The sequence below is a fragment of the Halichoerus grypus genome, chromosome 3 (assembly GCF_964656455.1).
Source record: "Halichoerus grypus chromosome 3, mHalGry1.hap1.1, whole genome shotgun sequence".
NCBI lineage: Eukaryota > Metazoa > Chordata > Mammalia > Carnivora > Phocidae > Halichoerus > Halichoerus grypus.
The window spans coordinates 136,568,047-136,595,458 of record NC_135714.1 but is presented as its reverse complement, the minus strand read 5'-3'; the positions used below and the strand labels follow the sequence as shown (position 1 = coordinate 136,595,458).

The 27,412-nt window shown below is 38.1% G+C and overlaps 1 protein-coding gene and 1 long non-coding RNA gene across 18 annotated transcripts in view; one reads left to right on the top strand and one right to left on the bottom strand.

Moving 5' to 3' along the window:
- Positions 1-491: 491 nt before the first annotated feature.
- Positions 492-27,412, top strand: LOC144381390 (uncharacterized). Its single transcript, XR_013446539.1, has 3 exons — positions 492-683; positions 6,898-6,996; positions 27,078-27,412. It is a non-coding gene; the product is annotated as an uncharacterized LOC144381390 (long non-coding RNA).
- RAPGEF2 (Rap guanine nucleotide exchange factor 2) overlaps positions 2,729-27,412 on the bottom strand; it is a 234,884-nt gene continuing 210,200 nt past the window's right edge. For 9 of the 17 annotated variants that reach the window (XM_078069378.1, XM_078069376.1, XM_078069372.1 and 6 more), the window contains 17 exons: positions 27,148-27,351; positions 26,939-27,047; positions 26,193-26,439; positions 22,168-22,325; positions 21,265-21,505; positions 18,911-19,294; positions 17,794-18,005; positions 17,578-17,701; positions 16,940-16,963; positions 15,684-15,907; positions 14,025-14,231; positions 11,461-11,613; positions 10,574-10,696; positions 9,103-9,328; positions 7,714-8,273; positions 5,630-5,938; positions 2,729-4,793 (listed from right to left, as the gene is read on the bottom strand). In XM_078069378.1, the coding sequence (XP_077925504.1) occupies positions 4,768-4,793; positions 5,630-5,938; positions 7,714-8,273; positions 9,103-9,328; positions 10,574-10,696; positions 11,461-11,613; positions 14,025-14,231; positions 15,684-15,907; positions 16,940-16,963; positions 17,578-17,701; positions 17,794-18,005; positions 18,911-19,294; positions 21,265-21,505; positions 22,168-22,325; positions 26,193-26,439; positions 26,939-27,047; positions 27,148-27,351 (3,531 nt within the window). In that variant the 3' untranslated portion in view covers positions 2,729-4,767. The remainder of the gene's footprint in view (positions 4,794-5,629; positions 5,939-7,713; positions 8,274-9,102; positions 9,329-10,573; positions 10,697-11,460; positions 11,614-14,024; positions 14,232-15,683; positions 15,908-16,939; positions 16,964-17,577; positions 17,702-17,793; positions 18,006-18,910; positions 19,295-21,264; positions 21,506-22,167; positions 22,326-26,192; positions 26,440-26,938; positions 27,048-27,147; positions 27,352-27,412) is intronic. The other 8 variants (XM_078069379.1, XM_078069380.1, XM_078069381.1 and 5 more) reach the window with 3 other exon arrangements.

Here is a 27,412-nt window from a genome sequence, read left to right as displayed (position 1 = left end):
CAGGACCCCGGGATCATGACTTGAGCCAAAGGCAGACGCTTCACGACTGAGCCACCCAGGTGCCCCAACTAGCTTTTATTTTTGAGGTGTTGAATAGCCTGGACTGAATTTACTTAATTATTTCCCCTTCTCTATAAAATTGGTCATTTGACTCTGAATTTGGTTTGCTATTATATTCGATGCCCAATTTTTCCCATAACCTGTTATGAAAATTGTTATCTTATTGATTGCCCATGAAATAAAGCCTAAGATTCCTTTAAACTTGCATGCAATGTTTTGATCACCTCTAAAAATTTGCCTGTTATATAGCCATGGCATTGTAAAAACTAACTGGGCAATAAGTATAATTTCAAACATAGGAATTTTATTGTGCTTGCAAAGAAATGCGAATGTCAAAAAAGCGCAATTCGCAAATTATTCTTCAGTTCCAGTCAGTGTTTCTTTTTTCTTTTTTAAAGATTTTTATTTATTTATTTATTTGACAGAGAGAGAGACACAGCGAGAGAGGGAACACAAGCAGGGGGAGTGGGAGAAGGAGAAGCAGACTCCCCGCTGAGCAGGGAGCCCGATGCGGGACTCGATCCCAGGACCCCGGGATCATGACTTGAGCCGAAGGCAGACGCTTAACGACTGAGCCACCCAGGCGCCCCTCCAGTCAGTGTTTCTGTCTCACTTTCAGTGGGGTAAGTTCTCATTCACTTTAAAATCTTTTTTCAAAGTCCTGTCAGCTTGGCTGCAGTCTGTCCTACTCATTTCCATCACATTATTGCCCTTTTCAACATTCTTCTTGACATTAGTGAATATTCATAAAATCATTTCCCTCTCCATCAACAACTTCACCTTCAGTTGCTTCACTTTTCCTTTGAGTAAGCTATTTTTATTTTTATTTTAAGATTTCACTTATTTATTTGACAGAGAGAGACACAGCGAGAGAGAGAACACAAGCAGGGGGAGTGGGAGAGGGAGAAGCAGGCTTCCCGCTGGGCAGGGAGCCCGATGCGGGGCTCGATCCCAGGACTCTGGGATCATGACCTGAGCTGAAGGCAGACGCTTAATGACTGAGCCACCCAGGCACCCCGAGTAAGCTATTTTTAAAAGAGAATTATATCATGGAATCAAGGACTCTGCTTCCTATTTTGCTTTGACAAAAACAGAAGTGCAGTAATGCATTAATACATCAGGACCCTGACCTAACAGGTGTCATTGCTAAATGCATGCTCAGAACCTTGCATCATTCAGGAACATTGGGGGAGATATTATCAGTGACCTGGAGATAAAATATATTAAAGCATAAGTGAGCATAAACTCTACACTTCCCGACAGATGAAAATGGATTTAAGCTCTGGAGAATCTTTGGAGGGCTTTAACTGGGATGTGTGGAAACAGACCTGGGCCTGTGCGGCTTCTTTGATTAGGGACTAGAGCATCAGATGTTTGCCAACAAAGTACTTTCTACGACATTCCTAAAACTTGGCCAAGTTCTGTTATTAACATGACATAGGTTAAACTCACTACTATCGATTATATCTGATGAACACATACTTCTTGAAGCCCTGAGGCAGAAACAAGTCTTTGGCTACTTGAAGGTAACCTAAAACATCAAAGTGTTAATGATGGGCACCGTGGCTGATTTGTCATTTTCCTATGTTTTTAGCAGAATACAAAAAAGTTAGGAAGAGCTTATTAATATCAGAATTTTTTTGAACCACATTTGAGAAAATTAAGCTTTTTGAATGACAAATTTAAATAGAGCATTGCATTAAATAAAGCATAGGTTTTTGTTTTGGTAAGAGTGTTCCTGAGTAATGGGTTTCATGGGGAAAAGATGGAGGCGGACACATAATACACGTACACACCGTCCCTTCATTTTGTAGACGCTATGGTTGAAGCTATTGGTTTTAATTCTCCAATTGTTTTCATGGACAGAGTTTCAAAATTTACTCACCAAGATAGCTAGCACAAATGCCTCAGGAAGATTTTTAGGTTTGGCCAGTGGCCACGTTAGTATCGGCACTAAGCTCCTGACTCCTTTTTGGACTTTCTCACATCTCGCCCCCGTGCTCCTGTATGCTTCCGCTCCAGCCTCTGGCGCTTCCCGGTGAGTGGTGGGTGCTGCTTGTATTTATGCGTGCTGCCGGGTAAGAAACGAGTCCTTGGTTTCAAAGTGTGCTTAAATAGCTTGCTGCTGCTTACCTGATTTTTACCTTTTTAAGTATAATGCCCTTCTGATAGGCTGGAACATGATTCAACTTACCCAACAATAGAACTCGTAGACACAATCATTTTTATGTACTCATTAGAAGTCTGAAATCGTTAGCTAAATTGTACCTTTAACCTAGTGGTCATGATCTTGAAGGACAGTTTAAGTTCTCCGAGGTCCTGTTTCTCAGGATGTATACTGGGAATTAAAACATTATGTCCCACAGAGATTTTTATTGGAAAAAGGTTGAGAAGAGACAAATGCTCTGTAACTACATAGTGATCATCGTCATTATTTTTCACTGAATCCCAAGAAACACTGAAATCTGAACATGGTTGGGTTTGTGACGTTAATTTCTCTGAATCAACAGAGAGCTACCTAAAAGAATAGGCCATTGGTCAGTTTTTACGCTAAACAGATTATAAATCTCCTTGGCCTCCTGAGGACTTGCTCCTGCAGGGAGACCCAAGAGCCTTATTACACTTCAATAATAAAAGCATGCACGATTCATTAAGGATATAGACAAAAGGCTTTACGTTATATTTATTTATTTTCCAGCTTGTACAAACTGGATGTAGAAGCATAAACATAGTACATTTCTACCATCTTCAACAAAAATATAACCAATATGTACAATTATTGTATTAAAAATACAAAAGGGATACAGACTCCACCAATGTCTTTCTAAAAGACATACAGGTACAAGTAGTATCAAAAGTAGGAGGAAATCACCAGTTAATTGTACATTCTGCACTTGACATCACAGAGCGAACTGAGATTAGCAGTCCTATGTTCTACGATTACTTATGCTTAGATAACATTTGTGCAACTTGTGGTAGAGCTAGATTTCTGTCTTTCTATCTGCACATGAGGTCCATAGCCTATATAAGAAAACTGGCAAATAATGCATATTACATGTAAAATTACAAATGCATAATTGACAATGTAATATATAAGCAAGTAGACAAATGCCATGATACAGAAGAGATTTATTAAATAAAGCACGGACATCATTTGATACAGTGAAAAAACACTGCAATTTGACTTTTAAAATTTGAAGCTATTTACGTTTATCTACTGATCAATATGATCAGCTGAATTTAATGGAAAAAAAATCCAAGACCAGCAGTTCCTCACATTTGAGTACTACTCGGATTGGCAGCCTTCACTTTTCCGGAGTCTGTGCAAAAACAACACAAAAATAGAGTGGAGGGGTCATTTCGGTCATTATCGGGTTCATAGCAGCTGTGAGCAGGTGGTTGCTACACGGAGGCCTTCTCTATCTGCAGTGTCCATAAAGCCACTTACAGGTTAGTCTTGGGTGACTAACCCACCTTGCAAAGGCTGGCGTATCTCAACGGGCTTTCGATCTTTTGTTCTTTTATCACGTTAAAGGCTTGCTTCTTCCCTCATGCCAGTTCAACAAAGGGAGGCTGTCTTGACCGAGCAGTACTAACAGCGGGCTTTCGCTCCAATACCCCAGCTGCTTTCACTGCAGGGCTATCCAGTTATGAACGTTTCTCTTTAAAAACGACCACCAACAACAAAATCCCTAAAACTAATTTAACAAAAATCAAAGAAACATAACTTAAAAAAAAGTGGGGTTTGCCATCCATCTCAAGGGAGCAGGACCCGCCCTCCAATGACACCGCCCTGCACTCCATAAGGCTCAGACACAGGACACAAGAGTCCCATCTCCCTCCCCCGGCCATGTGCAAACAGTTTTACAGAAGACCCCCACCCACTGGGGAAGGAGTGGATGAGGCGTCTTGGTAACTACGTAATTGGCTGACCTCTTCTACTTCCAGGATAGGGCACTTCACGGGTGAGGCCAGACGGACCCGGGAAGACAGGGTCGCAAGCCAGGTCTTCCCTCTCCTCGCTGTGACCACACCCTGTCCGGCATATTTGGTTTTTCAGAAACCCAGGCTGGCAACCCGACTTAAAGGTTCAAAATAATACTGTAATCATTAAATGGATATAACATTTACTCTCTGAGCACAATCTTTCAATTCATTTCTTAAAAAAAAAAAAAAAAGACATTGTAAACAAGTGGACAAAGCACTGTACTCGAAGGATTTCATTGTTTTTCTTTGTCTTCCTTGATGGGTTAAAGGCCCCACGTAGTTCAATGGCTAGCTTTTCTCATTATCCCAATGAGACCAAGTGCTAGGACTGGATTGAAATCTAAAAGGAAGATTTAAAAAAATCCTTCCAGGCATCGAGAAGTGCAGCCAGAGTGAATCATCTTGTTGTGATGATCTTGGAATTGGGAATGATACTGTGTGATGTGGCAGGCAGCAACAGTGGGAACTCGAAGATTGCTGCACTGTGCATTTCAAGCAACAAAGTCTGGAAAGTGCCAGGGCAATTTCTTCACAGTATTTCACATGCAAAGGGGAAAGGAAGAAGGGGAGAAGAAGCCCCATGCTGCTTTTAAGGCAGGGAAGGAGGCAAACTGGTCCACCGGCCTCAGAATGTGAGTTCCAAGGCTCCGCTGCTAGGGACGTCTTCTTGTGCTCTCCTTTTAAAGGTGGCTGACTCTGGATCCAGAAAAAGCCTGTGCCTCAAACAGCAGATACTTGTTCATCTTCTGCAAACATAACCAGGAAAGAGAGAAAGGAGAAACATCAGTGAGCAAGCGAGTCGCTTCTTGGGCTAGAGAGAACACATTTGCTGATGGGTTAAATAAAAATACCATAGCTGTTTCTTTAGTATAACTCACCTAAGTAATGATTAATAATAGAGTTTTTAAAAAATACATAGGATTCATATCTTTAAATATATATACACAATATAAAATAGAAACATTATTGAAAAATTAATTTATTGAAAATTATAAATCATAGCAGCACGTGACTTTAAAATAATATATACTCACACATAAAGTCTAGAAGGATATATAATAAAATGTAACTAATGGTTAGCTGCAAGCGGCAGCATTAGAATTTTCCTTTTTTGTCTTTTGCTTTTTTCCAGAATGATTGATTATTTACATAATAAAACAAGTTAAACTTGAAAAAATAAGGGGAGGGGATGATCTCTGTCATCCTCATTCCAGCATGACCAGGTAGATTTATAGAAAGAAGGCAAAAGAGTTATAGAGAAGTCTATTTCTTTATCAGACTTCCATCTGAACTCATTAAAAGCCCAAATGCAACATTTCCACAGAAAACGTTGACAATTAGTAAAGAAATCTAGTCGCGTACACACTTCATGACAAGTGCTCCCCTCTGCAAACTTTGGTATTTCTTAAGCCATTAGAAACAAATGAAAAAACCTCAAACATTCGAAAGCTTTAACCCTAAATCTGGACCTCTGAATATAAACTGTTCTTTGTGTGTTAAGAAAACCAATGCCCTGGAAAGCTTACAGTAGGCAGCATAAGTGACCACAGCTAACGTTAGGGTTCTAAGAATGCGTATGTACCGTCCTCCTCGGTGGAAAACCCTGGAGACGACTGATACGGGGCGAGGCGCGGGTCGCACTCGTTGGGCTTATGCCACTGCGGTTTGCTCACGGGCCTGCCGCTGGCCGGATGCCCGTGCGCCTGCTGTACCGGCGAAGGCCCAGCCGTGTCCGTGGGTCGGGCGACCATCCGAGATCTCTGAAGTGCCACGTTGTAGTCTGGAGGTTTCCTGGCTGGGTGGGAATGCCCTTCTGGAAAGTCAGTGATGGGGATTCCAATGTAGCCGGGAGGGGTGGGTGGGGGCTCTCGATACCTGCCCTCCTTCCGCGCTGTAGTAAAGACAGGGTACCGGCCATGAAACATTTTGTGGAAGAATGTTTCATGCCCCCAAATGTTCATGGTAAATTATACAAGTAATTATTGAGACAGCAAACACAGTGTAACCGCAGGTGTGATTGTGTGTGGTATGAGATAGCCGTGGGGGATATATGGTAGGCGAGGGAATGGGTGGTAACTGGACCAAATATCCACAATGGTTATCTCTCCGTGGTGAAATAATTGGTGAGAGAAGCAACTAAGCAATCTGTTATCTTTAAACAGACTCCTTCAAGCCTCGTACTTAACTATAAAAGAGTCATAAGGACCCTTGGGTTTACTGCAAAGATTAAGCAAAGAGAAAACAGAAAAGGTACCCAGTAGTATGCGTGGAACATGTTAGTAGTGCCTGGTGAACGTTTCCTTCCTTCTGTCCCAGCCCCAAGGTCAAGGTAGGCTAGTCCATCTTTGCCAGGCACTTACCCAGCTTTACTCTTGTCAGGCAGAAAAATCAACCTTAGGCTACTTTCAGGTCTTGGACCTCACTTTGGAAAATAGAGAATTAAATTTGGAAAAGTAGTACCCAAAAAGATGCAAATTTAAAAACCCTAAACTATACGGTTATTTCTCTTAAAATCCTTTTATTAATGTTCATGACCTAGAACATGAGCTCTGTAAAGGCAAGTAAAACTAAAGTTTTATTTTCTTGAACCTCACAGATTCAATTTTTAGGAATGAACATCATTCTTTTCTTTGCAGTAACAATTCTGAGTATTAGTTTGTTTAAAAAAAAAAAAATGCTTGAAAAATCACAACCAAGAAGAGGTATTAACTGTTATCTATCCATGACTGTTTGTTTGTGGCGAAATAACTGTAATTTCTTGACTAATAAAAGTGATATCCGTAATGATGATACTCTAGGGTTTCTCGCGCTCCATATCCCGTAACGTAGTCCTGAGCTTCGATTACGTAGATATTGAATATGCCCCAGAAACTACAAGCTGATAGGACTGGGGGAGCACGGAAGACTTCACAACAGCAAGCGCTGCGGCAAAGGAACAGTGTGTTTCAGGTACGTATGAATTCCTAGCCAGGCACTGTTCCAAGTGCTCGCCCTAGATTTCCCTTAATCCCCACCTCAACTGTATTAGAAGAAATTATTCAGCTCATTTTACATAGGAATAAACAGGCCAAGTTTGCTACCTTGCCCAATGTCGCAAAGCTAGTGAACTGGCCAACAGGGAATTCAAACCCCAATCTGCCAGATCCCTAGGCCTCTGTACGCTCTCCCTTGTTCTACAAGGTGCAGAGAGGATTTGGTGAGCGCCCAATTTGTCTGCATAACCAAAGTCAGTGGAAGATTTATACATGCAAAGTGCAAAGTTCTAAATACACTTCAAGGGAACAAAACAGAATAATAGAACATTTAAAACAAAACAGAATAATAGAACATTTAAAATAGTTTCAATTAAAGAAAATTCTTCCTTTAGAAAGAACGGGCAGCCTTCCTCATAATTTTAGCTTAATGGGTAAGAGAACATCCATAATGATAATCTGCTGATCTTGACTGCCAGGATTCACTGAATGTTTAGAATGTTGGAATATATCTGTATGTACCTGACCATGGAAGCTGGGCTCTTAACTACTCTTCATTTCAAAATCCTGAACACACCGCTAATTTGGAAGCCCTATACACCAATGGGTGGGACAAAACGAGGAAAAGCACCACGAACACATAATTTTACTTTGGAAACAAGTTAGATGCGACAAAGCTCTCTAATCTGCTTACCAATGAGTCCCTTTGCGGTACTCGATGTCACAGCGATGTGGGCCGGCATGGGAACAGGTTTGGTTTCTTCTGTGGTCACAGAGGTCATGCTGTTGCTTTCAGCCTCAATGGAAACATCCTTCCCACCCCTCCGCTTGATTGTGCCTGTGTCACCTTCTGAGTCTTCTCCCCAGTATCCTGTGGACGATGCCCAGCTTGCCCGGGATTGGGCTTGTTCAAGACTTTCTCTACTTTGATTTTGCCGGTTATACTTTGTGCTATGATCGGAAAACATAATTTGGTCCATATGGCTGCTGGAGGCCCATAAACCTGCAGGATCCCCTGAATAATCAAAGTGAGTGTGCCCGAATGGAAGTGTCTCCCAGCTTCTCTGGTGCTGGATGGTCTGTATGTTATCATGTGAGCCGCTGGAGCACGACGTCCAGCTCCCACGGCCGCTGTCGGCAGCATCGAGTGAAGCCCGGTCCCCTTGGTCTTGGGAAAGTTCCTCTGTGCTTGGAGAAGAAATTACTGTAGCTGTAGCATATAAGCCTCGGCTCTCGGACATTGGTGCATAGGACCTAAGCAGTTGAAAGAAATGAAAAGGAAGAAAAAGTGCAAGATTGTTAACTAAGAAACCTAGGATATAAAATCTAAATACCTTTTCTTCCCCCACCCCTCCCCCCGGGGAAAGGTGGCTTTGTGGCTTTTTTCATCCCAGGAAGAGGATGAAAGCCCCACTGAACAGTATTTTCATAGCCGGTTCTGCTACATCCAGTTTGCTCACCTTGTCATTACCAAAAAATAAATCCAGGAGGAAAAGAACAACCACCTGCTTATAATAAAGGAACACTTTCCTTATGAGGTTAAAGGATGGCTCAACATAATCTGATTTCAGGAAGGCAGCTTCTACAAAGAATCTGGGGGGTACGTCCTAAAGCCACCCTCTCTGCCTTTAGCACAGAATAACGGTCTTCCTTTTTTTTTTTTTTTTTAAGATTTTATTTATTCATTTGACAGAGAGAGACACAGTGGGAGAGGGAACACAAGCAGGGGGAGTGGGAGAGGGAGAAGCAGGCCTCCCGCTGAGCAGGGAGCCCGACACGGGGCTCGATCCCAGGACCCTGAGATCATGACCTGAGCCCAAGGCAGATGCCCAACGACTGAGCCACCCAGGCGCCCCAAGAATAACGGTCTTCCAGTGAAGAATAAACCTAACTTGAAAAGCAGTGTGTACAACAAAAATAGCATGACATTTAGTAATCTAGAAATTGTGAAAATTAGAACTGGGATGGGAGAGCATTTCTTAGGCATTATGTAAAATAGTAGAAATATACATCAGGAGTAAAGGACTCATTTGTAAAGGATGGGAGAAGGAATGTAACAGAACACGGAACAAAAGCTGCCTACCCTAAGCTGTACTGGTCTGGTTCAATCATAGTTCGCCTTTCCATCCTTCCCACGCCGAGGTTTGCTTCCACGATGCTGACAGAATGCCTCTGGCGCCTGTCATCGTGCAGCGAGGCCGGCACCGAGTCAAAGGAAGAGTTGCTGATGATGCTGGATCGGGAAGAAATTTCACTGTGACCAGAATCTGAGAAATTATCCACAGTACCACTGGGAGCCAAGGTGTAGCCTGCGTGGGAAATACAACCATATTCATTAGACACTGTGGGTTTACAACAAAAACCTGAAGTCTACCAAACAGAAGCAAAACCGAAATGTGGATCAAAGATAGCACCACTGAAGTGGGGGGGAAAAAAACCACTTTACTTGTGGAGACCGGGTGACCGAGATAAGGTAAACTTTTACTCAGATGAAATTTAACATGCTTAATGAAAGATTAAGGAGGGAAAAAAAGAGACCGTGTTATGTGAGCCAGGCAATGTTGCAGAAATCAGGGCACTACTCGACTATTCTTAGCTCTTTTAAGTATAAATTACACTATTATTAGTCTATATAAAAGAAACTGAAGAACTATGATCAAGTTTAAAAGTATTTTTTTTTCAAACTGCAAAGTCAGTAACCTTCCATGAAGTTTTAAATTTTTTGAACTTTATGGTATAGAGTAATTCAACTGGAAGTATCTATGTTAGAATTTTAAAAGGCGACATATGAGAATAATACCTGAAGAAGACCTCTTTGGTTTTTCAATATTAATAATATGTTGGATGAATCACATAAAAGCCAGTTGTTTTGAAGGATGTAACGTGCAAAATCTCCATTTTTCTCCCTAGACCAACACAATGTCTAAACAGATGTCCCGAAGGACATTTTTTCGCCTGAAGGAAAACTCTCCTTTGTTGCTAAAAATAATTTTGAAAGTCACAAAGGAAGAGACACTTGTGTTGATATTTTTAATGAAAAAAAAATTCAAATCTTCTTTCTCAGAACTCATTTTTTTAAACATTACTATAGATCTCATGTTACCTTAAAATACTGGTTTTATATGATTATATGGATGCAATGCAAATTTTTCAGTGCCACGTACCTAATGAAAAAATTAAATCTAGAACACCTAAATGCTGCTAATGTACTCTCTAAATAGTACTTGCCCATCCTTTCAGTAGTTTGTTAATTCCTGATTTATTTTTTAAAGGTTGCACAGGTCTTGATAAGGTTTAACGTGTTCATCTATGAGAAGTCTTTTTATAAACCACCCTGGAAGTTCTGACAGACAAGATTTAAAGCCTTTGCTGAACAGTCTGCTCAAAAAAAAACCAAAAACCAAAAACCAAAAACCAAAAAACACAAACATCTCGAGAAAAAATCATCACTCAGATGGAGCACTTGACATTTAGAGGAGTTCTCCCATTTTCCTTAACTAATAATGAGAAAATTCCTCTCTTTCCCACCCCAGTTTTGGTTCTGTTAACCCCACCTATCCCATAGGTCCGTGGTGCATTGTTATTCTTGTTACTGTTCTCACTTCCAAGAGAAGAGGAGGAACTGGTTAAGTCCAGCTGCCCGGGGCCAAAAGGTCTCAGGTGATTGCCACTTCCACCTAACAACAGGATGAGAAAAGAATTCAGATGTATCCATTTAACCAGGACAGTAGAGACTGATACCCCACAAAATGCACAGATGTCTGAAATATCTAAAAAGCAAAGCTGAAAAGGTATTTGTCATGTCAGTGAAATCGAACAGTTTGTTAATCTCTTTGGCCTTCCTCCAGAGAAAACCGTCTTGGCCATTCACGGCTGGCTTCCCCCCGTTCACTTACGGGGGGGGAGAGAGCAACTCGGGGGGTTATGCAGCAGAAAGCCACTGTTACTGTAATCTCAGAAAGCATCAATATAAGGGAGAGAGTTTGCCTAAAAATTTAATCTCTTTTAAAAATAAAACAGCGACAAAAAAAGATAATCAAGACCCGTGTTAATACAATGAAAAAATAAATCAGGAAGATACTAATTTTTCTTATGTATTTAAAGTCCTCTACTCTGTAATTATTGTTATATAATCATATTTAGTTAGAACAACTTTTGGTATAAAAAGAATTATTTCCACTTACAGTCAATAAAAATCTTAAATGTTTTAAAAGGCCTTATCTAGTTTAACACTACTTACTAGAAATATAATATTAAAAAATACCAAAATTCTTCCAAATTTATAAACTGAGGAGGGAAAAAAATCTCTTAGGGATTACATAGTAGATCATTTTAAATGACTAATATTAATCAAAAATGATGTAATATGTAACTCTGGAATTGATTATAGCTGAAATGTTATAAATCACTATAAAGGAAAAGAGAAGTAATTTAGTTCTACCTTTCCTTGGAGAACTTTGTGGAGAAGTGGGAGGAGAAGAGAGCTGTGAAGATGCATTTGATATAGTATCTTCTGCTTGTTTTTTATGACGCTCCAGACTTCCTTCTTCAGACAAAGAAAGAATTTTCTTTAAAGCTTGTGGAGAGTTTATGCCTGTAAAAGAAAGAAATACGTATTTTCAAGACGAAAAAGAAATAACATTAATAACTAAAATCTTTTTGTAAGATTTAACATTACACTCAGTTTCAATGTATTTATAATCTCAACAGTCTTTGTACTCATCATGGTATAAACAGTAAGCTTGCAGAAGGCACACGATACCTGTAATGTGGTTTCTGATTGCTATCTGCTGGAGTGCTAGAAACAGACTGTTTTTGGTATTTTACTTTAGATTCTAAATCTTAATCACCATCTTTATTCAACAATATATTAAACAATGAAGAGAAAAACAAGCACAACTTGAAAATATTAGAATTTAGGATGGAAGTGATACAGCTAGGCATATTTATTATTAGAATTCAAGTTTGAGTATTTTGGTGAACTCAAACAGGTATTTTGGTACTGTTGGATATGTGAGCTCAGGAGAAGTGGGAAAGATGGGAGAAAACTAACGAGCCAAGAGCTAAACAAAAGTAGTAAGAAAAGTGAATAAAAGCATTCTAAGGAATTCCATACAGTTAATATTTGATCAAATAAGTAGATGAAAGAGAAGGCAGAAGGAGACCCATGAAAGTGCCCTGTGTCACAGAAATCAGGGGAGATGATTTTCAGAGGAGTGATCCAGTGCCAAGTAGAGGATCAAATAAGGTGAGTGTAGAAGGAAAAGGATTACATATGCCAATATGAGGTGATTTCCCCCAAAAAAATTATTTTTAGAAATAAGGTACTCACGTTAAAATATTTTACAAAGCCTCTAGTATTCCTATGAGGCACTCTCAATTACCTTATTTTAAACAACAAAGAGATATTTGGAAAGGCATGATAGCCTGACACTACCTTGATCAATGCTAGTTTTAATGTTCTTAAACTTAACAGAATCCATTAAGAAGGAGGCAGTAAAATTTAACAAAGATGTAATCCTTCATTTCACCTCATGTAAGCATTTGATCTTGTTTTAACACAGTTTTTTAAAGCCACTTTTTTTTTTTTTTAAAGATTTTATTTATTGACAGAGAGAGTCACAGTGAGAGAGGGAACACAAGCAGAGGGGGTGGGAGAGGGAGAAGCAGACTCTCCGCTGAGCAGGGAGCCCGATGCGGGGCTCGATCCCAGGACCCTGGGATCATGACCTGAGCTGAAGGCAGACGCTTAACGACTGAGCCACCCAGGCGCCCCTTAAAGCCACTTTTAAAGCAATATTTTATTTACATGTATAGATGCTAATATAACCAAGATGCATGAAAATGTTAGCTACACTAAAACTGTATGAATAGTTTTGATTTGGGAAAGAATTCCAAGGCCAGCATTATACACAGATTCAAAAAGTGCTTTATACTCAGGCACACCTATAGGTTTGGCTAATAGGCTATATTTAGCTAAAAGAAAGACTGATAAACTTCCATATAAGAAATTCAGTGTAAAAGAGGAAATAAAAGTCAGGTTGCAGGGGATTTAGGAGTATATAAATATTAATAAGATAGTGGACAAATAAACATGTAACTCAGTTTGTGATAGGGAGAGCAATACAACTATTTCAAAGGGGAAATGTCAAGTAAAGGTATTCTTTTGTCACTCTTCCCCAAATTCAACAAATGGCATATTTGCTGATCAGGAAGAAAGGGCCAAAGATAAGAGTATGAAGGACCTACTATAAGACTCTTGCTCACCTCATAAGGACAGGTTGTAATTGGGCAGGAGCTGCATCAGTGACCAAGTACCTATTTTATCTAAGTAAACTCTACTACCAAGTTTTTTTTTTGTAATTTCTTCCCTTTTATTAACATTGTTTCCTTACACACACACACACACACACACACACACACACACACGTATAAAAAAGAACCCATACATTTTATGAAATATAATTTTGTTCATAAAGGGACTAAACTTGTAGATATATTTAAATGGAAGATGAAGCATGATTTGGCTCCTTAACATTCAGGAATTAACTATATTTCCCCCTCAAGTTATAAGAATCAGTGATTCAACAAATAAGAATTCACCTCCAGACAAATCATTTCACTTAAAAATATTCTGCCTAAATTCTAGCAATTCATTGATCATAAGCCAAGCTAGTTTAAATAATGTATATGGACAAAGCAACTTCTGTTCTCGTTAAAAATTAAATTAATAAAAGCAAAAATTTTCCCATTTCACACCCCCACCCACCCACTGCCATGACAAATGAGCATGATTAAATGAGAAACTCTGTAACATAAACAGTCCCTTCCACCAGCAAAAGTAACATTTCACTTAGTAAACATTAATGTTTTATTAAGAGGTAACAATCGGAGAGAGACTCAAGTATATTAGATAACAGAGTTATTCAAGATAAGGATTTTTTCCTAATCTGAAAAACATGACACCGAATAGCCTCAAAAGAAGATATGGTTTTAATCACCTACCAAAAGGTGGGAGATCCTTTACGGGGACTTTCTTTCGTGAAGGATAAAGGGACACAGCCGGAACCTGCAGTCCCTGGTTGATTTTATGTTGGGGCTGCGGCTGCTGGGGCTGGGGCTGGGCTTGTGCTTTCTGTTGCGACCCTGCCCTTGGGGCCACTGGGGAGGTCTCCGATTTGACAGGCTTTTTGTCACCAGGATTCTTAGGCACTGTTCATTGTTTGGTTTGAAAACAGAACAAGAAATTTCAGAGGTTAGTAACTATATACCAGATAAGTTTAGAACCGCATGAGTATTTTCTACACTTTGGAACACTAAAATGTATCTCTTATCTTTTTTCTTATTGCCTATATAAAAGACAGAAATGGGGGTGGGAGAGAACTCAGCTACAGAAAATCTTAAAGGCATGACAGGAAAAGATATTTACTTTACGAAACTAGCTCTCAAATGATAATTATACTATTAAATACTACCACATTAAAATAAAAACAGAAAAATATGGGGAGCCCAATATGCTACGTGTATGTATATAAAAAGCACAAATAAATGGTAAAAGCTACAACCGGAAAGTTGTTAGGAATTACTTTTCAAAATGGAGTCCAAAGCTCCTCGACATACATGAGCCTAGTTTTTATTTAATAAATGGTATGAATTGTAATCTTGTTACCGTCAAATTCTCTCTCCTTTGGGTAGAACGATCTATGTTCGCTAATAGCAACCAATACTGCTGGACTATTATACTAAGTATATAATTCCACGGCATATAGAAAGTAAACCAATTTAGTAGGGCAATGAAATTCTGTATGTATATAAATATTTGAAACAACTCAGTGACATAGATATACTTCCTCCATTTTACACATAAAGAAGCTAAGGATTAGGCAGCTCACATAACTTGCCTAAGGTGACACTGCTATTTTGAGGAACAAACAGAATTTGAACTCAAACCCAATCTGACTCCAGAGAACAAACTCTTCATCATGACACACAGTGTTTCCATAGCATCCTGAGAAAATCTAATAATTTGAATCTTCTCAAATTATCTAACATTTAAAGTCTTTATAAAAGGTATCTTCAAACCTGCCCATGAAAGACCCAGAAGTGTCCTATGCGGAAAATGCCTCTATCTCACACGAATGCAGATGCAAGTAAACAGAAAACTGTCCCCACTTCTAGCCTGGCCAGATTTTTAAAGGCTGGGAAGCTACACGTTAGGCTGAGTCGTGGCTCACCGCGTAGCAGAATTACTGCTTTATGTGGTAGGTGAACTTACTGCTGGCCGCTGTCCAGGCTGAGGGTCTAAAAGGCAGCCAGCACGCCTAGGTACGGGCCCCTCTGACAAGGCAGGCCCCTCACCCCTCTCAGGTGGCCCATCAATCTGGAAGTATCTTTGTGAGAAAAAGGGATGCAGCCAAAAACTGCCGGCACTGTCAGTCAGTCTCTGATGTCATCCTCCCGACACTAACCTAGTCGGACACAAGGGCTAGCCTAGGACAGTACTGCACGGTACCAACAGCAGCATTCAAGGGAAAGGCTGGTGTGTCCCTGGGATGCTAATTACCCCTGCGCACTGAAGCCCCATCTGTCACGGCCCATACCACCGCACAGGAAACCACTCTGCATTCCAGTCAGATTCTGCAGCCACTTCAGGGAAAAACTCACATGTGTTGGTTGCTGGCTCACACTGCAGTGATAATGTCTGAAGACTCTCCTCATCCATTTCTAGCTCCAAATTGGACAGGTACTGCTTCACTTTTCGAGCCATTTGGGCATCTTCATAAAGCTTTTTGGCATTGAGAAAGGAACTACGACGTACCCGCTTTTTATGACCACCTGTCTGAGCAACGTCTAGCACTGTTGCATTTGTACTACCCTGGCTGAGAGACCTGGAAGATGAAAAGGCAGATATGCAGCTCACTCTAGCACGGGGTTACGGCAGCTATTTGAAACACGCCAAGACTTACATAAGTATTTTATGTTCAAAAGATCACATGCCTCATTCTGGTAAGTAAACTGTTACAGAGAAATATAGACTAATACAGATTAAAATGTTTTTTAAGTTAAAAAATCATACACACACACACAAACATATATATGTTTGGCACCTGGTTCTAGTCCAATTAGGAAATTCTGCTTTTCTCATCTATAGAGCATTCAAGGCAGTTCTTCCATAGAAGCCAGCAAATAATAATGATTATATATATAAGCTCATGCAATACACAGTCAAAATCATTGAGATTTACATTAAATTTACTTCTCTTTTAAAGAGGATGTCTTACCTAAATTTAAATAAAGTTAGCTTTTACACTGTTCACAATCATTTCCTTATTCCTTGAGTTAAATGTAATGAGTTTTTAAAGTAACATGGGTCAATTTGTTAATAAAATGATCATGCAAATGTAAACATATATATATACAGAAACTAGTACATGAATTGTTAAGAATTACGTTTAAAAAGTACTGGCTTATAGAATGAAAATAGTAGTTAGTTGAGCTATAAAAAATTTAGTTTTAACACGTAGGGGCACTTTTTGTATTATACATATTTACTTAAATATCTGTGCAATACTATTTAAATTGCACAGTTTTTCCTTTTAATGTTCTTCCTCCCCTAACCCCACATTAGGCTTTCTCCATTTCAAAGCACACAAATTAAAATCTTTTTGAAAGTTCCGAAGTATGCCTGGCCTACAGTTCCCCAGAACCATCATCCATCATTTCACAGCTGTTATGGATCATGACCTCAAAAGCAAAAGCCCCAACAGATTAAACTTGAAGTCAGTTTGTCAGCTGAAATTCTGCTAGAGCAAGAGGGTTAAGAAAAAAATGCAAAGCATCAGAAAATATAGCAGGTAAGAAAACAATGCAATGAGCAGAATAAGAATCGTGTGTGGGTTTGCAAGGTCTCCACCACTTACCCCAAACTCCTCCACTTCTTCTTCCTGTAAGTGAGAGCCATGGAGATTGAAGCATGGGTGTAGAAAGAGAGACAGAAAGATCACAAGCTCAGAAAGAAGGGACTAGACTTCTGGGTAAGCAGTACTAGAAGCTCACAAACATTAAACTGCATAATCACCTCACACATGCAGCTTTACTGGCAATAATCTTCTGGCTCAAAAGACAGATATATTTAAAATTTTTGTTCTAAAAACTCCTCTCCTTCACTGGATTAATCATTTTTGCCTCCACTGACAACTAAATCCATTGTATAGAAACTGAGACAATATTGTTTGGGTTCTCTACATATTTCGGTTCATCCTATCAATTACGAGTTTTAGCTCCACAAATTGGTGTTCTGACAAATAAGGCATAGTTCTGCCTCGTGTCAAGTGAAAAATTTCTACGGGACAGGCTGTTCTTAGTAACAGTCAAAAGTGTACCTGATGCAGAATAAGACATTTATTTCAAACTGGAGCTCAAGGGGGATTCTCGGCATGACCTTACACAATTTCTACCATGTTACAAATATAAATATTCAAAAATTTCTCCTTTATTAGGAAGCTCTAAGACCAAACTTCTTTAATCCCACATGTGCTACTGAACTTGACACACTCACCGAGTCCTGAACATGAGGGCAGGGTCCATGTTAACTGAAGCCATGCGACCAACATGACGAATTTCTTTTGCGATCATCCTTAGCTTCTCAAAATTGACTAGCCCATCGACTTTTGAGTCATTTCCTATAATTGGCAAAGAAGAAAAAGGGGATCACGTTGCATTCATTTATTCTGTGCTTCCACAAGTGAAGACAGAAAATCTACTTTAGATTTACCTTCGTGAAGGAATGTGAGATCCTTCTTGATAACTGGGAATAGGGGGATTATGGGAGGCTGTAGGTTTTGACTGTTGAGGACATTGCGATATTTTGCCATGTTTCTGGAGGGATCAAACAGGTCTTGGAGATCTTGAAACAGCTTTTCATATTTATTGGGAAGTTTTTCCCAGGTGGTTCGTAGTCTTGCCACTGGTGCCAAGTTTAGGCCACTGGAAGGAAAAAAAGAAAAGTGACATAAAACCAAATTACTCATTAACGATGGAAGTAAAATAGCATACTGTTTATTAATATATAACACCTCTGTGTTTATGCTGTATATACATAGCAATTTACAGGATTCATAAGAAACTATTAATAATTCTGGGTAATGAGAATTGAAGATAGAAGCAGGGTCAGGGCCAAGGGGCATTACTCTTCTTCTCTTTATAGCTTTCTAGTCTGTTTTTTATGAACAAAAAACTAGAATGTGATGTATCACGAGGGTAGCATTTTGTTTTGCAGCTTTGTCTCTGTACATAGAGAAGCACTTGGCACATAGTGGGCATTTGATAAAACAGACTAGCCAGCTATCCTGTAATAATAAAATGAAAGTCCTAATAGAAATGAGAGTATGCTCAAACTCCTAGTGACAGAAAATGACTAATATCACCATGACTATCAATATTGCTAATTGTTTCAGTTTATATTTTCTTCCAGCCTCAATATAAGCACTTTTAAAAGGGAAGAAAATGAACATTTACTGGGCACCTGCTTTGTGCTAGCGGATAGAACTCCACATACATAATACCATTTAATCTACTCAATCACTCTCTGGGACATTGTTATTTTACAGAGAAATAAAACTGATGTTCAGAGAAATTCAAATAATTTGCCCATTTTTTTAGTTCACAGAACTAAAAAAAAAAAAAAAGTAGCGAATATAGCTTTTCTGGGCTCTACATGTAGCTTACAGGAGATTTTAAATTAAGAACTACTGGATTCAGAGAAAAAGAATCATTCAATATGATTCAATTAAAAACTGCTACCCTTACACAAATTATATGGTGTTCCTGGATTGATATATATTTTTGATCTACAAACTGAATTGAATCTTAGGACCAGTACGCTCTCTTACCTGATGATTGCAAACATTGAGTTAAAATTCTTGCATTCCCTGCAGTGTAGTGCTATCTTGATGAAATGCTTAATGATCTTCATCCTCTTTAGCTGGTTTGTCTCTCTCAGAATTTCAGATGCTACCCAAAATGTTTCTTGGTTAATTACTTCTTCAAATTTCTTCAGGTTGGCACAGCTGGTTTTGGATTTGAGTTTAAATAAATCATCTATATATTCAGTCGGTTCAATGTTACGGAAAAGTTCAAAATTTCGCATGGAGAGCTGTGTGGCAACTTCAACAGTACTGAGCTGCAGGAGGGAAATTTGACTCTCCCTCAACAGCTCCTGAGCATCTTCATCTGAACAAAGAGTTTCTGTCTCCATGTTGTTTTTCAAGTAATACCTATGAAAAACACAGAATTCAAAGCCTAAGCAGTAGTCTCATGACATTACTTGAAAGAATAATGCTGCTTTGTAGACAATATTTATAAGAACGCTCAGTTGAAGGATGGAAGAATTCTTCTCTATAAGGACAGAGAATGCAGCTGCTGCCTGAGTCACTGGCTCACAGAATCACCTATCCAGAAGCCACTGGTGGAAGCTAACGAATCCCACGTCATTTCATTTGTACCAGTTGTAGTGCATTTTTCTCCTGCCCTTCCCTGCTTTCTAGATGATTTTATCTGTTTTTGCTAAAAGTGACAGAGAAGAGCTAAATTTGAAATTTCAGTTTAAATAAGAAAATAGTCTCTAAGGAAGGCAGCAGGAGAGATCAGACACAGGTCATCACTCTATTTTCACAGAGAGAATCTGTGACTATTGATGGGTCCAAACTGGATTAATCCAAGTTTACCTATTTATTCAAAAACCAAAGAAACCTATAAGCTATTCCCCTCTGTTTGATACTATGAGTACAACAATCCTAATACAGATTTTTAACTTTTAAATACCTGATTTTCACAAAAACCCTACAAGTGAGGAAGGTATTATTCTTATCATATGAGGAAGCAGAGGCTCCCAAATATTAATGAGTAGTTAATATCAGTGACAGAGATGAGAACTCATCAATACTCCTTTCTCTCTGTAAACAACTTGTTGAAAATAGAATCCAGATGTTTGCCCTGTGGTTTTTTTTTGGGGGGGGGGGCGGGGGTTTGTAGACAGATGCTTTTCCTAGGCCAAATTCCATAAAGACAGAAACAGAATAGACAGTGGGAGTCCTGACAAACTGGCCTGTTGTATATTTCACCAAAGCAACCAGGACAGGAAACACATACCTTGAGGCCTTCACATTCACAGATTTAATGTTCCCAGTTTTCATTACTCATTAAGCCCATGACATGTATTCATCTATAATTTTCTTGAATGTGAATCATGAATCTGCACCTCAGTGGAGATTTGTAGTACTCCATCATGGATACAGACATATCAATGTACATTCAAATGACCATGAGAAAAACTGATCTCCTACAACAACACTAACTGCTAGTGTCAGGGTTGGAAATAAAGGAGGAGTGAAGGAGAGTACGAAAGTTACAGTTGATAGCAAGAAAAACGAAGTTTTGAATGAATTAGATCAGGTTTAGATACAGATAATGGAAAAGTCAAGTACAATAAAACACTCCATCTGGCAAGAAAGAAAGGAAAAAAATGTGATTTATGGAACTACTTAATATTCCATCAGTGCAGAATCTGGTCATTAAATGAGAGCGAAAACTTAATCACTTTTTCAACTTCCACTAATTTGTGGTTTGAGGATACAAAGGATATATATATCAAGGGAAGTAACACTCAGGAGACTCACAAAATCAGGCACAATGTTTTCTTGCCAGTAATAGGTGAGATAAGCAGTTACACAGCAGGAGACCAAGCTCGGAAGCAACTACAAGTTTAGCTCTAGAGCGAGGTACTTTCATAGTGTAATGCATGATCACAGGCAGCATCGGCCAACCACGCTGTCCTAGATGTCGTCATCTAAACAAATGAAGCTCCTCGAAAAGTTAGGCAGGCAGGAGCAACTGACACTAGAACATTCTTTAAAAATGTGTCTGCGAATGTACACATCCAAGAAGAGAGGCTGTCCTCAAGGGCGAGTCTAAGAAGTGACTGCCGGTGCCCTGACAGGCCATAACAACATTCAGAGCACACTGCCCTGCTTTGGAAAGGGTTCTTAAGAGATCCTCATGAGGGTCAACAATCTATGGGGTACATTTACTTTGATATAGCAATTCTTAGAGAATGGGAAAATACTTCTTTCTAGTTTGCAGGGGTATTTAATTCATTTTAAAAACCCTTTGAAAGTGTTCATTTCTTAGACTTCGGTGTGGGTTTGAAGAGGGGTTAAAGAAATCCAACAGAATAGATATCATATACCTTCCACTCAGTTGTATTCTATCAGCAAGTTTGGAAAGCTGATCCGGAAGTCGTCTTTGTTTGATGACACCCTCAGGTGTGACGGAGACCTCACACAACGAATACTGATCCGGGGTGGCAGTCACAGCAAACTCCCTGATGGCCTGAATGACGACTTCCTTTGCTGTGGTGTCCTTACTGATCATGATGTATCGGCTTTGCTGGTCAGCCTTAAAAACCCGTAACACTTGATCTGGCAAGTCTGGGGGGAAAGAAAGGCCATAGGTAAGTAGAAAGGATTTTAGTATATGGTAATAACATTAAGTGAAGTAATCTGAAAAACCTCCTGAGAAAAGATAACGCTGAACGAATTTCATCTCTCCCTCATAATCCTTCTTCAAAGATTTGAGCAGTCAACATACTGATTTGCTGCATGAACACATTTTTCCCTGTAGGTAACCGAACGCCTGATCCACAGACAAATGCAAACCTATCAGTACACAACCGCATCACTTAAGATTGTTAGGTTGTTAACACATCCAAAAAAAAAAAAAGATTGTCAGGTTGGTAGCAAAAAAATGAAAAATTTAAATCTAAAATCCTTCTTTATTATACTGAAAATCCCATTTAGCTAACCTAAAATATTCCTTTTACACTATTTAAGATGACCTAGTAATAATCTGCATGGTATGCGTTATCTTCATTTTATGAAAAAGAAAACAAGTTCAGAGAGATTGATTTGCCTATGAAATTAGTCTGAAGAATAAAAAAGAACTGATTCCAGTTGCTTGAAATTTAAGGTTCATTCTAACTTTCAGCATTTTTGACATAAACCATGCCAAACCAAGAGCATAGAGCATCACCATTATGTTAGAAGCAAACAGATTACTACAAGAAAACAAAAGCGGCATGGGCAGGGCTCACCGGGAGTAGTACTGAAGTCTAAAATGCGATGATGTGACTGCAACAAGTCGGGATTGCTGGATGACAAGGTTCCACTGACGGGCAGCGCAGTTGGGATGTGCTTCGTCTGCCTTAATCCCACTATGCTGTCATCTTGAGACTGACCAATCCCAATGTCACTGAAAAAAGAGGAAAAATTAGAAAATCAATGATCCACAAGTAAAAAGGCTATAACTCATCAATACGTAATAGACGCAAACCAAAAATAAACCATATTTCCTAAGACTTGCAGTTAATTTAAAAGTACCATTAATAAATTTGGTTGAAAACAGCAATAGCAAGTAATGCTTAAGTGTATCTAACTCAACTTATCTTGCTGTTTCTTAAGCGTATTTTACTCCAAAATCTATGTCTTTTTCACTAGACAGAGCATAACAAATACTAGTAGTTTATCAGTATATTCAAGAGAAGATAAGCTCTATTTACTCCTGGAAATAGATTTAAGAAAAAGCACATCGAAAAGAGTGCATTTAGTCTCATTCAATTGATGATTTATGCATCAGAATGATAAATTATTTTATAATCTGATCTTTAAAAACTGAAAAAAACAGTAAAATGAACAGAGGGGAAAAAAATCGAAACTATCCTAATTTCATTCTCCAATGTTTCAGAGAAATAAATGAAATCTCTATGGAGTCAAATGTAAAGAAACCCTGACACAGACACTGTTTCTTAATTATACAAAGCATAAAAAAGCAGTGATGCATGGTGATATTTCTTAGCATCAAAGAAGAGGCAATGGAAATCCAATGACTCACTTTTAATTCTCTACTCAAAATTTCTAGTTAGACATTTAAGTTCCCAGAGAAATACTGCTTATTATTGATAGCTACTTCCATTTGTAAAAAGTCTGTTACTGTGGACAATTCTTAAAAAGTGATTTCATAACATAAAAATTTCCAGAATTGAAGAGTCAACTGTTTCCAAAACATTAGAATTAAAATAAGCATGGACACACACAAAATAACTAGATCATAAGCAAATGCTTATAGTTCTAACTAATTTCTAGAAATACCTTAAAACGAGGAGAAAGAAAACTGTACTAAGGTTGGGTGTCCAAGGTGTCATAAATAAAGTTAACATTTAGTATCAATTAGGTTTTCAGACATTAGAGCTTGATCATAGTACCTACTATCTTTAATGGCTGTGATAAAAAAAAAAATCTAGCTGCATTCTTTATTTTGAGGGGGGAAAGAATGGAAATTCTAAAGTTAAATAAGCAAGGATAAGATTTTTCTTTTAAAGTCAACATAAAAGTTAAAGATATTAGTGTAAATTCTTCCAAATTCATAGGTAAGTGAATGACAAAATTCAATTCAATTTAAGCACATATAGGCATGCATATAAAGACAAGAAATATTAATGTTCTGTGAAACATTAAGACCTTCACATTAGTAAAATTTCATTTTTCATGCATATAAACCTTTCTGCCAAAAATCTCAGATATAATCCATGACATGAGACTACTACTATGGGCTCAGGCCAAAGATATAGCCAACTGGACCACCACTGCCACAAATGGCTAAAAATACTAGAGCTACCTTCTTAAGAAATGTTTCTCAGCAACATTTTAACACCTAAAATGAAGATCTAATAACTCTTGCCTCTATCTCTCTTATCCACAGACGTGAGGCTACTCTTGGATTGAAACTACTTTATATTCAAGACTTAATTCAGAAATGTCCCTCTCTGAGCACATTCTCTTATTTTTCGATCTCTCCAACTCTCTCACTGTTACTAAAACTGTTTTTTGGCCTTTGTTGATTCTATAGTTTGTTGACTTATTCCCTCTTTTCTCAGGATTCATCAGTCTTTCTCTACTTACCTTACAACCAGATCTGAGTCCTATAATCCTCTTGCCTCATCCTTTTCTTCCCCCACCGTTATTACGCCATGATGCCTATCCTTGCCAATTCGCCCATCATCCAGCATCTTACCTGCTGTAATACTGACAGTGTTTGGTGGGAGAAGGAACCACAGTGTATCTAGAAGATTTGTCTAACTGACTAGTTTAGTGGCTTTGTTTAAAAAAAAAAAAAAAAACCTTTGTGAACACATGCTGATTTCTAGGAGAGCAAAGTTTAAGTAATAACTAGTATTAAATCAAGACTATCACACCATATAATAGATCCTACAGTTTACTGAGCCTTCTTCTAAATATAATTTTTTTTCATTTCAGTTGCTTTACATATATGAATTATTTCAAATAATTTTCACAATAAAATACTTAAAAGAGGCATACACGTTCTTAAATACAAATTAAGATGTTTCCTCAGTGTTTCAAAATCAACACACCTTATTATCTTCTTTTCCCTTCTCCAGCTTTTGAATACACATAGAACAAAATTATACATAGTATTCTCATATTGTGTTCCTTGCCAACATCCTGTACTGTGGATGGCTTATATCCCAGTTCTTACATGTCACGTTTCTATTAATACTTGCCAGGGTCATGCTGACTTTTATTTAACTTTTTTTTTAAGGTTCATATTTAACTCATGGTCAAATATGACTGTAGGATATTTTTGTTATTGTGCTGCTAATAATTCTACATTTAAGTTATTTTTTTGCCCATTTAAAAATAAGTTGTTTTTTTTTTTAAATCTAGAATGGTCACTTTAAAAATCAATTCCTATTTTCTGTAATGTTAACAGGCCTAATCCATCACTTATTAGAAACTTACTCAATATAAACATGCTCTCAAGTCTATAAATAAAACCATCATACTCATTGCTTATCCTTAGGACTCTGTTATAGAAGTCTTTTTAGCTGATACAAACCCACTAATCCTTATAGTTCAGTGGGGACAACACAGGTTTGACACTCCCATCAATACTATATCTTGGGCCATATTTCTCTAACCTGTGGATAAAAATTTTATCTGAAATGGAATTTAAGAAATGTTTGATATAGTTCTGAATGTCTGTATCTACTGTTCCTCTAGAAGACCCATTATATTATCAAAGAAAGAAAAATAACCTACATGCTTTGAACTTCTCTCTTACATCACTATAGTTCAAGGAATATAAAATAAATGCATTTGGTGCATCCATGTTATTTATTTATGATTTGATAGTGCACGTGCATGTGAGCACTTGCACAAGGAAGGGGAGGGGCAGAGAGAGAGGGAGAGAAGCAGACTCCTCGCTGGGTGTGGAGCCAGACATGGCCAATCCCAGGACCTTGAGGCCACAACCTGAGCCAAAAATCAACAGTCGGAGGCTGAACCAACTGAGCCACCCAGGGGTTATCTATTACATCCAGGTTATTTAACATTAAAAAAAAAAAAACTTTGGCTAATGGTAATTGAGTTTTATAAGATTTCTAGACTCAGAAGGTGCTAAAATGAAGAAATAACCAAGCAAACAGGCAAACAAACACACAAGACTTAAAAACTGTGACACCTACAACTTTGTCCAGTCTGAGCTCCTGGCATAAATAAGCAGCCAAGAAGAGATTCAAGAATACACCTGACATTCTGACTGTAGAACCCACTGAGAGACGGAAAGGAGTTCTGTGCTTGGTTGGTGATGTCTTGGCAACAATTAAATAACAGAAAACAGAGGGAGGAAAAAGGAGAATGGCAAGGATAAATAGTAGCAACTAGAAGAAGCAATGATTTGGTTGTCAAAAAGCAGATACTGACGGTAGAGAAGATATCCGGAAACAAAGAAAAAGTAGCAAAAATAACTCCAAACCATGGGTGAAACAGGAGTAAACATACATTCTTAATTTTTTTAAGTTCAAATGATTAAAAAAAAAAAAGTTCAAATGAGGAAGTGCTAATGAAGCCTGTGTTGGACAAGTAAGTGGCAAATATATGAGTTAAAATTAACGTGGTTATTTAATATTGCTTCTAAGATAGCTCAGCTATAAAAGCTTAGAACATTTTTTAGATTCATGTGTAAACATTAATTATATCACTACCTTTGCATATCATTTTAACACAATAAAATAATGCACAGAAAATTTATACAGACACTTACTTATATGGTTTCTGTGGCAAGATACTGATCCGAGTCTTGTCGAGTATCTTTTTTAGCTTGTTCCTTCCTCCAACAGTATTGGCTTTACTTTTTTTATTTACTTTTTCAAGTCCTATCACCTGTTCTACATCTACAGCGAGATCTGGAATGGAGTAGCGACTGGCCTTTTTGATGTCTCCAATTTTAGGAAGGTGAGGGGCACCATTTCTTTTCTCTTCTGACAATCTTGTTAGAAGTTCTTTAAATACTAAAATGGAAAGAAACACCAAAAAACGCCCATTATAAGAAATCTAAGCAATTCAAAGCAAGTTGTAGAACTCGGAAATAGGTGAGAAGTAGACACTTCAGCTATCAAAACTATAATCCTATTGAAAAATACTACTCCAATGAATGAATGGCACCAAGAATCTGCTTTGTTATGTTGCTCTACCACTTCCATTCAGAATAAGTTACAATACAGGAGTATTTTTAAGTATTTAACATAATGGATGTTTAAGACATTTATAAATAAAAATAATTTTTATGGTCCTCAAGTTAGTGGATTTTGATTTAGACCGAATTATATACTTACATAATTAATATCTATATATACTTACATAAATAATATCTATGTATATGCATTTTACTGCATCTTGATTCTTATATTTGAAATATTACTTATAAAAATGACTTTTGTCATGATTAAGACCTAAATGTGGAAAAAAAAGACTGAAAGGAGAAAAATGAAAGTATGCAAAACTACTTACCGAATAAATTGGTTTTCACAGTGATCGATAAGTGTGTGTTATTTCTAAGGATTTCCATAGCTTTTGACAGCTGAATATTTTCAAAGTTTTGACCATTTACTTCTAATATCTAAAAATAAAATTATGAAATTTATTTCAGCATCCCAATTGATTGGAGAAAAAAAAGACACCAGTATTCACCCTGAAGTTTGGACTTAGAAATACCATACCTGATCTCCTCGTTTCAAGCCTGCTTCAGTTGCTTTGCTACCTGAATCCACACTGTCAACAAAAATTCCAAATCCCTTCTCTGAGCCACCAAGTAAGAGAAAAGGCAAAGGAGCTTCTCGGGATGGTTTTGTTAACGTCATCAATCTTCTTTTTGCTTTAGCTGCACATGCAATATTTAACAGCCTTAGATGTCCACCCATTTTCTATAAAAGGTCAGAAAGAATGGTTTCAAAAATAGGCTGAATTAAATGAACTTAAAATTGA